This window comes from Myotis daubentonii, chromosome 4 (assembly GCF_963259705.1).
Source record: "Myotis daubentonii chromosome 4, mMyoDau2.1, whole genome shotgun sequence".
In the NCBI taxonomy this organism is placed as follows: Eukaryota; Metazoa; Chordata; class Mammalia; order Chiroptera; family Vespertilionidae; genus Myotis; species Myotis daubentonii.
The window spans coordinates 10,082,349-10,093,945 of record NC_081843.1 but is presented as its reverse complement, the minus strand read 5'-3'; the positions used below and the strand labels follow the sequence as shown (position 1 = coordinate 10,093,945).

Genomic DNA, 11,597 nt, shown 5'->3' with positions numbered 1-11,597 from the left:
TTTCCTTGCATACTCCTGGGAGAGGAAGACTTCAAAGACCACGACTTAGCCCGGCTGGTGTGGCTCAGCAGCTGAGCAGCTGTACCGCGGTCGCAGGCTGCATCCCGCCCCATCCGGGCTCCTGCGGAAGGTTAGCCATTGATGTGTCTCTCTCACATCCATGTTTCTCTCTCTCTCTTTGTGTCTCCCACTCCCACTCTCTCTAAATTGAAAAAAATATCCTCGGGTGAGGATTAACAAAACAAAACAAAACAAAACAAAGCGACACATATTTAATTTTCAAGCGATCGTGAGACGCTTGGCATGCTGGCGCATAGCAGGCACGTGACACAAGGCCGGGCAGCGGTAGCCTTTGGTGGGCGTGGGTTTGGTAAGCGTATTTTCAAGGAGCAAGATGTCTCAGAGTCCAGGGAGAGCAACGCCGGGAAGGAGAAAAGACAGCGAAGGAGGAAAGAGGAAAAGGGACGAGGTGAGGAGGAACCAGGGTGGAGGGCGCCAGCGAGAGGCCCAGGCTGGGGCTGGAGCGCACGAGGCCTAGCTTGGGCGGAGCGGAGACCCCGAGCGGCACAGAGGGAACGCCCTGAAGGTGGGTCCGAACCGGACTGCGAGGACCTTGAGAGTCCGGGTGGAGCGGACGGGGGTCCTGGGAGCCGGGGAACGGCGGCGGCCACTGCTTCTGGGCTCTCCATCCTCCAGGGGCAGCTCGGACTGGACGCTCGGGTCCTCCGGGTCCCTCCCCTAGGGGGCGGGGTTAGCGGTTCTGACCAATGACAGGCCGCCCAGAGGCCCCGCCCCCGAAGCATCACAACTGTCCAAACCCGGGGAGCCCTGTCCTGGTGGGGGGATTGCGCGAATGCGGAATCTGCGGCTGGTGAGTGCGCACCCCCAGGTCTCCGCACCGATCCCGCCTCCAGCCGGTGCCCTGCAGATCGGGCCCGACCAGGCGCCGGCAGTGACTCAGCGCGGGGAGGGTGGCGACTCGTTGGCACTGGAGATTCGAACTGTTCTGGGCCTTGAACGCCGGGATGAGTGGGGTGAACAAGTGTCTTCGGAGCCGGTCGCGGGCAAGTGCTGGTGCCTAGGGCCGAGCTGGGTGGGAGGGAGAGGGCCAACCCCCAGGGTCGGCCGAGGGAAGCCGCGCTGCACCGCCTTGCCTGGGCCAGGGCCGGGGTGCGGGGTGCGGGGTGCGGGGTGCGGGGTGCGGGGTGCGGGGTGGGTCCTGAGCTTCTGACCCAGCTGCCCGCCCTAGGACACCAAGATGCCTGATGAACAGCAGACACCGAAGGAGGAGGAGGAAGAGATGCAAGAGGAGATGGTGCTGCTGGTGAAGGATGACAATGAGGGTGAGGAGAAGTATGAGGTGTTGAAACTCAAGATCCCCGTGGACAACAAGCAGGTACGTGTCCCACACCCCGATCCCTAACCTGGAATCTGAGGATGAGCAACCCATCCTTCTGCCCCACTGCCCATGCTGAGGTCAAAGAGGTGTCACACCCACTGTGCCAGGGTCTGTGCTGGGTGACCACCATGTATACATATTCCGGGGTTCCCCATGGAGCCTGATGCGTAGCACTGGTAGACTGCTGAGTAACCGCGCAGCTAAAATCCTGTGTGGTGAGAGCAGGCGCGGGAGGGGGGGGGGGGCGGGGGGGGGGCGGGGGGGGGGAGAGAAGCCCGGAGCTGGGAGCCTGATGCAGACGGGGTGGGGGAGGGGCCAGGTTAGGCAACAGAAACCCGGACCCTTGGGAGCATTTACTGGTCTCCAGGCACTGTGTTAAGCACCTCAGTTCTATAACATAGGTAGTATTTGTTCCATTTTACAGGTGAGGAAACTGAGGCCCAGGAAGCTTGATAGTTTGGTGACTGGCCAAGATCCCAGAGTTAGTAAAGAGATGGCTTATCCGAGACCAGTGAGAGTGAGGGGTGAGGTGAGTGGCGACTCCAGGCAGAAGAAATGGGCCTTTCCGTGGCCCAGAGGGAGGGAGGGGGGCACGGGGAGAAGCGGGGATGAGCTCAGGGTGTTTGGCAGGCCAGGTAGGGCATTGGGATTTATCCTGAGGGAGAGGAAGGTTTAAGGAGAGGAGCTTTAATATCAGAATAGGAGTCAGATTTCCCCCTTCAGGCCCCAAACTGCCACAACTTCCAGTGCAGCCCTGCTCATACCTGGAGAACTCTGGCTGGGCCAGGTGTCTGGGCCCAGGCTCTGGTTTCCTCCTGCAGGGGAGCCAGTTCCCAGGGGAAGACGTTCTGCTGCCCCCTAGTGGGTGTGGTGGGCCCCAGGGGGAGGGGGCTGGCTGCTTTGGCCTCTGCTCCCAGTCAAAATAGCTCTGTAGGTCTGTTTTTCTCAGGCCTCCTTGGCCCCTCATGCTAGCTTACTCTGCCTCTTCTGGCCCTGTGATCTCCTGATCTCCCCATTCCACCTGTAAGTTAAGAACTCAGACTCCAGCCTGGCCAGCGTGGCTCAGTGGTTGAGCCTCAACCTATGAACCTGGAGGTCAGGGTTCCATTCCTGGTCAGGGCACATGCCCAGGTTGCAGGCTTGATTCCCAGTGTGGGGTGTGCAAGAGGCAGCCAATCAATGATTCTCTCTCTTCATTGATGTTTCTATCTCTCCCTCTCCCTTCCTCTCTGATATCAAAATAAATATATTTTTTATTTATTTTTTTAATATATTTTATTGATTTTTTACAGAGAGGAAGGGAGAGGGATAGAGAGTTAGAAACATCGATAAGAGAGAAACATCGACCAGCTGCCTCCTGCACACTCCCCACTGGGGACGTGCCCGAAACCAAGGTACATGTCCTTGACCGGAATCGAACCTGGGACCCTTGAGTCCGCAGGCCGACGCTCTATCCACTGAGCCAAACCGGTCAGGGCAAAATAAATATATTTTTTAAAAAATAAAAAGAGAACTCAGACTCTAGAGCTCAAGATGGACTTCCATCTCCATCAGCTACCAGCTGTGTCACCTTGGGCAAACTCTTCTAGATTAAATGTCTTAATTTTAAAGTCTTTGTGCCTCACTTTCCTCATTTGTAAAAGGAAAATCATACCCGCACCTACTCCTTAGGGTTGTGAGGATGAAATGAGTTAATACATGTAAAGAGCAAGAACTGTGTATGGCACATAACAAACACTAGGTAAATATTATTCATTCTTCTTCTTCCTAAAATTTAAGGCCTTGGTCTACGTCATCCTTCTGGAGGATTTTTTTTTTAAATATATTTTATTGATATTTTACAGAGAGGAAGGGAGAGAGATAGAGAGTTAGAAACATCGATGAGAGAGAAACATCGATCAGCTGCCTCCTGCACATCTCCCACTGGGGATGTGCCCGCAACCCAGGTACATGCCCTTGACCGGAATCGAACCTGGGACCCTTCAGTCCGCAAGCCGACGCTCTATCCACTAAGCCAAACCGGTTTCGGCGATTTTTTTTAAAATATATATTTTTTTGTTGATTTCAGAGAGGAAGGGAGTGGGAGAGATAGAAACATCAATAATGAGAAAGAATCATTGGTCTGCTGCCTCCTGCATGCCCCCTACTGGTGAACAAGCCTGCAACCCAGGCAAGTGCCCTTGACCAGAATACAACCCGGGACCCTTGAGTCCCCAGGCCAACGCTCTACCCACTGAACAAACCAGCTAGGGCCTTCTGGAGAATTTTCAACTCATTTTTACCAAAGGCCTTTTTGGGGTGTATCCTAGGGCTGGTGTGAAAGGGGAGACCCACATGGGGGCCTAGACAGAAGATTGAGGGCCGACAGCTCAAGGCAGTGGGGAAGGTTCACAGACAAAGCTCAGTGGGCATTTGGCAAATGGAGGCAGAGGAGGGCATTCCAGGAGGAGGAAACAGCAAAAGCAAAGGCTCAGAGGAGACGGGGCCAGAGAGCTACAGGTATTGGAAGCGCATAGGAATTTTACATACGCGTGAGGTGATGCGGTGCCATTAGAAGCCTCAGATCAGAGGAGACATGTTGGGTTTTCTGTTCAGAAGATTCACTGGCTGTTGTGGGGAGAACAGGCCATGTGAGGCTGGCAGCCTGCTCTCAGGTAGTGACAGCAGTGGAGACAAGACAGAAAGTTGGGGATATTTTCGAACCTTGAGTGGACTGGCTAGAGCTAAGGATGGGCTGGAGGAGGCTGGGCATGGCTGGCCATGAAACGTACGGAGGGCTAGACTCTAGACCAGCTGTGGGCAAACTACAGCCCGCGGGCCGGATCCGGCCCGTTTGAAATGAATAAAACTATTGAAAAAAAAGACCGTACCCTTTTATGTAATGATGTTTACTTTGAATTTATATTAGTTCACACAAACACTCCATCCATGCTTTTGTTCCGGCCCTCCGGTCCAGTTTAAGAACCCATTGTGGCCCTCGAGTCAAAAAGTTTGCCCACCCCTGCTCTAGATAGAACATGTAGCAGTTAAAAGCATCAGTTCAAACCCCAGCTTCACCATTAACCAGCTTTGCCTTGGCTTTCTCATCTGTAAAGTGAGATAATGAAGGTAAGATTTTTGAAAGCCAGACTGAGTATCTATCATCTGGGTGACTGGATTTGGAGGAGGAGGGTGGAATGAGGATTACTCAAACACTTCCCATCAACATTTAGCACAACACCTGCCCACAGGTAGCTCATGAGCTTGCTGTGTGGTCTCCCTGAGTCTCAGTTTCTCTGAAGATTGTCATCTCTAAAGCTCTTTCTAGTGCTGACATCCTGCATCTCGTAGCTGTCATCACCCAGTCCCATGGCCAGTCATTGTCCAGAACAGGCCTGAATTATGCTGCACACGGGCGCTGAAGCATTCTCTCACTGCCTATCAAAATCCAACATCTCCAGCCCTAGGTGGTTTGGCTCAGTGGATAGAGCGTCAGCCTGCGAACTCAAGGGTCCCAGGTTCAATTCCAGTCAAGGGCATGTACCTTGGTTGCAGTACACATCGCCAGTAGGGAGTGTGCAAGGGGCAGCTGATTGATGTTTCTCTCTCATGGATGTTTCTAACTCTCTACTCCTCTCCTTTCCTCTCTGTAAAAAATCAACAAAATATATTTAAAAAATAAAAATAAAAATCATCATTCTCCCCTTTAAAAAAAATTAAAAATCCAATTTCTTCTTAATGAACACAAAGATATTCTCAAAGGGCTCTGTGCACATCTGATCCTCTCTCTCTGCTTAAACCTTTGAGTGTTTTTCTGTTTCCCTCAGGACAGTCTCAGCTCCTAGGCCTGGCATTCAAAGCTCTACACCACCTGACCTCATGTCCTGATTTCATGTCCCAACACCCATCCCATGCCCCAGTTCAAACAGACCTGCCCCTTTCTCACCTCTAAGACGTTGCCTATGGGGTCCTTCAGCCTGTAAAACCCTCTTCACCTTTCCCACCTGCTTTCTCCAGGAGTTGTTCTCTCTTCTAGATTAAGTCTTAATTTTAACAAGCATACAAGTCACCTGGGAATCTTGTTAAAGTGGAGATTTTGATTCAGTAGGTCTGTGGTGGGACTTGCGATTCTAACAAGTTCCCGGTGATGCTGATATGGCTGGTCTGTAGCCAGGAGCTAGTGGTTCTCAACTTTGGCTGCACCTTAGAATCACCTGGGAATCTTTTTAAAATCCTGATTTCTGGGCCCTGTCCTCCGGAAATTCTGTTTCTTTGTTACCAATGTTGTGGCCCCACCCCATTCTCTGGGCAGATGACTGCAGTGCAGTAGCCTCTTCCCTGGGCTCCTGTTCTGCCTGCTGCCGCCTTCTACCCCAGCATCCGGATAGAGGCTTTTAAAATGAGTCTCCTCTGGTCATGTCCCTGCAAGGTACCAGGTACCGTCTAACATCTCCTCTAATGGTTCCCCATCTTTCATATTACAAGGCCCTAGGCTGAGATCCCCTCCAGGGCACCCCACCCAATGCTCTCCCCTCCATGCATTCTGCCCTACATACTTTTTCGTGCCATTCCTGGGTCTTCACTGGAAAAACTGCCCCAGGGTCTTGCTGTGCCCTCTGTAGCCTGCTTTCTCACTTCCTTTAGTTTTTTCTCGTTACATCAGTTTTTAAACATTTACATTTGAAACATTCACCCAGTATCAGCACTCATCCATTTTTCCCATAAGCAGGAATTTTAAAAATATAATACAGAATCCCCAGTGCCTAGAACACAGTCTGGCACCTTGCACGCCCTTAATAAATACTTGTTGAATTATTAAAGAACAAGTAGAATGACACTGGGCATGTGCTATGTACATTAGTGCAGTATCTAATTCAATGTGCGCACCAGTGCTATGAGGGAGGCACCCTGGCTTTCCTGTTTTCCATAAGCGGAACTAAGATCGCAACTTGCGGAGACCCAGGTCTCTTGCCCCCCGGCCTGTGGGTCAGGACTGACCTATCTCCTCTTTCCCAGCAGGTCCCGAGCAAGGCCGCAGCGAAGGCCGCAGCGCAGGCCCCCGATCCGGCGCGCCCGCACGCGTGCGCGGACTGCGGCCGTGCTTTTGCACGCCGGTCCACCCTAGCCAAGCATTCGCGCACGCACACGGGTGAACGGCCCTTCGAATGCCCCGAGTGCGGCCGGGGCTTCTCGCAGAAGTCGGCGCTGACCAAACACGGCCGCACGCACACCGGCGAGCGGCCCTTCGTCTGCACCGAGTGCGGCCAGCGCTTCTCCCAGAAGTCGGCGCTGACCAAACACGGCCGCATGCACACGGGCGAGCGGCCCTACAAGTGCCCGGAGTGTGACAAGAGCTTCTCCGCCGCCTCCAACCTGCAGCAACACCGGCGGCGCCACACGGGCGAGAAGCCCTACGTGTGCACGCAGTGCGGGCGCCGCTTCGCTCAGAGCTCCAACTACGCGCAGCACCTGCGCGTGCACACCGGCGAGAAGCCCTACGCCTGCCCCGACTGCGGGCGCGCCTTCGGCGGCAGCTCGTGCCTGGCGCGCCACCGACGCACGCACACCGGGGAGCGGCCGTACGCATGCGCCGACTGCGGCACGCGCTTCGCGCAGAGCTCGGCGCTGGCCAAGCACCGGCGCGTGCACACGGGCGAGAAGCCGCACCGCTGTGCCGTGTGTGGCCGCCGTTTTGGCCACCGGTCCAACCTGGCGGAGCATTCGCGCACGCACACGGGCGAGCGGCCCTACCCCTGCACCGAGTGCGGTCGGCGCTTTCGCCTCAGCTCCCACTACGTCCGCCACCGTCGTGCGCACGTGCTGCACCGTCTCTATATCTGCACTGTGTGCGGCCAAGACTTCAAGCTGCCCCCTGGCGTTTCGGCCGCCAGCGTTAGCGAGCGCTGCCCAGGGTGTGAGAGTAGGTGAGCCCCCTGTCGCTGCGGCTGCTAGTGTCTGGCTGAGGAGGCGCATGCCAGGGCCCCGACCCCCAGGGGCTGGACTAACTGGACAAGGACTGCGGGACCCTGGTCTGGGAAAGGGTGGGATGGCAGAACTGGCTGCCCGGGACCTGGGAGACATGGCAAATCCCCTACTGGGATTTTTGGGAACAGTGGCCTCTCCCACCTCACTACAAATCCTCCACCCGTGTTAGTGAATATTAAGTATTATATCCTGACGCACACCTGCCTGTGAATGAGCAGATGGGGAGAGGAGCAAAGTTGGGGTATTCCCCGGTCTTAGGTGACTTAAGTGAATCGGCACGGAACCAAGTGGGTGTCTATAAGCCCAAAAGGGTTCCTGGAACTGGGTTTGTGTGTGTGGAGTCAGGCTGAAGCTGAAGGGGCCGACAGTTTCGGTGCCCTTGCCCCCGCCCTGCCTCCCCAGGCTTCTCCCCACCCACAGTGGACATGTCACCCACTGAGCTGCTGCCCAGATGCACTACGAACCCCCAGCTCAGCTCGGAGCCCGTCTCCAGAGGCTCTGGCCAATCACGGGCGTAGCGATTGCCCGTCTCCAGAGGCTCTGGCCAATCACGGGCGTTAGCGATTGCTTCCGGGGGCAGAGCCGCAGGAAAGGCCAGTTACTTGTGTGGAGCTTGCTATAGGCCGCCCCTTACCCGGACTGGACCAATAGGAGCAAGCTTCAGGCGCGCGCTCATAGGCCTCTGCCGTGGTTTGCTTCTTTGTTGGCCAATCATCTTAAAGGTGTGGATACCAAACCGTTTGAGATGTTCTATTGCAGTGGGTCTCAACCTTCCTAATGCCGCGACCCTTTAAAACAGTTCCTCATGTTGTGGTGACCCCCAACCATAAAATTATTTTCGTGGCTACTTCATAACTGTAATTTTGCTACTGTTATGAATCGTAATGTAAATATCTGATATGCAGGATGTATTTTCATTGTTACAAATTGAACATCATTAAAGCATAGTGATTCATCACAAAAACAATATGTAATCATATATGTGTTTTCCGATGGTCTTAAGCGACCCCTGTGAAAGGGTCGTTCGACCCCCAAAGGGGTCACGACCCACAGGTTGAGAACCGCTGTTCTATTGCGTGATTAATACATGTGTCAGACCAAATGCTAAAGTTAAAGCCAGAAAAATGCTCAGTGTGGATGGATTTCAGCAAATCACTGATCATTCTATCTAGAAGACCTCATCAATAATACCTCCATTATTGCTCTCTCCCTCCAGGGAGCATGCCCGTGCCATTCCCCCACAGGAGCGTGTCTCCTAACCTCTAAGGGACCCCATGAGACTTGCAACCAGGGGAGCAATGGGCAGTGTCAGCTCCTCCTGGCTAACCCGCTGAACCTGTCTCCAATCCCCCTTTTCTCTGACCTCCCAGTGAGCCAAAGCAGCCCAGCCTAGGCTCTCTTGTTGCTTCTATGCCCTTCCTTGTTTCACTGCCCTAAGTATGTTTTTGCTGCACCTCAATAAATTCTTGCTTGCTTTTGTACAATAATCCTATATAATCTTTATATATAAAACCCTAATATGCACCCTAACCGGTTTGGCTCAGCGGATAGAGCGTCAGCCTGCATACTCAAGGGTCCCAGGTTGGATTCTGGTCAAGGGCACGTACCTTGGTTGCAGGCACATCCCCAGTAGGCGGCGTGCAAGAGGCGGCTGATCGATGTTTCTCTCTCATCGATGTTTCTAACTCTCTATCCCTCTTCCCTCCTCTCTGTGAAAAATTAATAAAATATATATATTTTTAAAAACCCTAATATGCAAATAGACTGAACAGCGGAACAACCAAACAACTGGTCATTATGACGTGCACTGACCGCTAGGGACCACGCGTGAAACATGGCGGGTGTTGGCAGCAGGCGGCAGAGCGCGGAACATGGCAGGTGTCGGCCCAGGGCGATGGTGGAGCAGGTGAGTGGAGGTGCCAGACCAAGGCAGGGTGCCAGTCACTGTCATCGGGGCGAGCCCCTAGTGGTTACTGAAAATTCTTTGCTCCCGTGTGCCGTGGTCCCACCTGGTGCTCACACCTGCTGCCAGCGCTGGCCTTGATCACTTGGCACCATCAGCAGGTGCAAATGGCGGCTTCCAGCCCTGATCGCCCCTGAGGCTTCTCCACCTCCCTCTGCTCCTGAGGGGTCATTGGGGCAGCAGCTGCCACTCGCACCTGCTGCTGGCGCTGGCCCCAATCGATCCTTGCCATCAGTGGGTGCTAGCAGGACAGCGCCGTCAGCACTTGGGAGCAGCGGTGGAAGTGGAGCTGCTGGCAGACAGGGGACTGGAGGCCGCGGTGGAAGGGGCCGGGCAGGGGCATGGAGGATGGGCCAAAACCTGCCCCTGTGCCCACCACAACCTACAGTTCCTTTCAAGGTGCATGAATTCATGCACTGCGCCCCTAGTAATAATAGTAATACCTTTCTTATAGAGGTAATGCAAAACCTGGGCCAATTACACAAACATGATGCTTGCCATAAGATGTCAATAGGAATATCAAGAAATCTTAGGTGCCTAACTCAGGAATGGGTCACTAAAACTATTGCTAAGGCCCTACTGTGAGACTCAGGCTAAGGAACGGTCAATCCCATCTGATAAGATGTCCCTCTGGTAACCAGGCAAACCAAATTTACAATCTTTGGCAATACTTAAGCAGTTGTATGCCTCACCTTTAAAATCAACTTGAGTCTTACTATGGCTCATGGAAGTTCCATACTCAGTACTGTAATCCAAGTAACAATCCTAGGTCGGTACCATTAGCATGATGACCATTTTGTTGATAAGGAAACAGTTAAGCCTTTACCTATTAGGTCTTGTGTTACTGCTTTCTTACTCAGATTTTTGCATTAACACCAGTCAATCCCACCTCTCTTTCATATTTGTAGCTAACTAAGGCAATTTCCAACATTCACAACCCCATCTTGAAGCAAATAAAAACTGTAAGAGGGGGAAACATCTGTAGGTGCCAGATTCCACCAGTGGAAGAGGCAGAGCACAGAGGGCTGGGAGATTGCAGGCCCGTCACTTCCCGTACGGGCATCCGATGGCGGGAAAGGGAAATGACAGGGCAGGGAGAAGAGAAGGGAGCTTGGTTAAGAACCCCAGAAATGGATGGTTTAAGAAAAAAGGGGGCCTAACTGGTTTAGCTCAGTGGATAGAGCATTGGCCTGCGGACTGAAAGGTCCCAGGTTCGATTCTGGTCAAGGGCATGTACCTTGGTTGCGGGGACATCCCCAGTAGGGGATGTGCAGGAGGCAGCTGATCGATGTTTCTCTCATTGATGTTTCTAGCTCTCTACCCTTCTCCCTTCCTCTCTGTAAAAAATCAATAAAATATATTTTTTTTAAAAAGGGGGGGAATTTATTATAAGGATACAAGGATATCTCCAGAGACCTGGCTGGTGTGGCTCCTCCTGTGCCCTGAAAGATTGCCCATTTGATTTCTGGTCAGGGCACATGCGCATGTTGCAGACTCCATTGGGGGGCTTGCAGGAGGCAGCCCATTGATTTTTTTTTAAAATTGTTTAAAGTATTACATAAGTCTCCTTTGTCCCTGATTGACCCATCCCTGGCCACTCCCGCCCCCCAGGACAAACCCCCACTGACCCAGGGTCCGTGTCCATTGGTTATGCTAATGTGAATGCATACAAGTCCTTTAGTTGATCCCTTACCCTCCTCCCACCCAACCCTGCCTTCCCTCTGAGGTTAGATGGTCTGTTCCGTGTTTCTTTGTCTCTGGATCTATTTTTGTTCATCAGTTTATGTTTTTCAGCCCACTGATGTTTGCTCTCACATCAATGTTTTCTCTCTCTCTCTTCCTCTCTCTAATAATAATAAAAAATAAATCTCCAGAATACAGCTGGGCTTTAGGAATGAACTGGAACCAGGGCAGCTGTTTTAAGCATTCTACATATTTAATCCTTAGAGCAACTCATTTAATCCTCACAACAACCTATGAGGTCGGTAATATCATCGTCCTCCTCCTCATTTTACGATAAGGAACAGAGATATTGAGTCATTTAACTCAGTGGTCTGTAAAGTGGTAGCCAGGTTTCAACTCCAGGCAGTTTGGCTCAGAGCCTGTTTGGCCTACACTACTAGTACATTGGGTCAAATGGTAAGTACTACGAAAACAAATTTTAAATGTATTTAAACATTATGAAGAGTGGGGGCAACTTTAGATTGCATGGCCCAGGGAAGATATGGTAAGGACTGTTTATCTACTCAACTGCCCCTTTTGTACTGGGCT

General features: G+C 52.5%; 1 protein-coding gene across 6 annotated transcripts; it reads left to right on the top strand.

The window, feature by feature from the left end:
• Positions 1 to 238: 238 nt before the first annotated feature.
• Positions 239 to 8,330, top strand: LOC132232749 (zinc finger protein 771-like). Of its 6 annotated transcripts, XM_059692287.1 has the most exons (4): positions 239 to 586; positions 915 to 1,074; positions 1,250 to 1,396; positions 6,395 to 8,330. In XM_059692287.1, the coding sequence occupies exons 3-4, from the start codon at positions 1,259 to 1,261 to the stop codon at positions 7,304 to 7,306; spliced, it is 1,050 nt and encodes a 349-aa protein (XP_059548270.1). In that variant the 5' UTR covers positions 239 to 586; positions 915 to 1,074; positions 1,250 to 1,258; the 3' UTR covers positions 7,307 to 8,330. The 6 variants fall into 6 exon arrangements, with proteins under 6 accessions (XP_059548270.1, XP_059548269.1, XP_059548266.1 ...); XM_059692286.1 differs by lacking the exon at positions 915 to 1,074 and having other exon boundaries at positions 240 to 586; XM_059692283.1 differs by lacking the exons at positions 239 to 586; positions 915 to 1,074 and adding an exon at positions 593 to 871 and having other exon boundaries at positions 6,410 to 8,330.
• The last annotated feature ends 3,267 nt before the right edge of the window (positions 8,331 to 11,597 follow it).

Coding starts and splice junctions, on each gene's coding strand:
- LOC132232749 (XM_059692281.1), top strand. Junction 1,397..6,394: donor TCCCCGTGGACAACAAGCAG/GTACGTGTCCCA, acceptor CCTCTTTCCCAG/CAGGTCCCGAGCAAGGCCGC.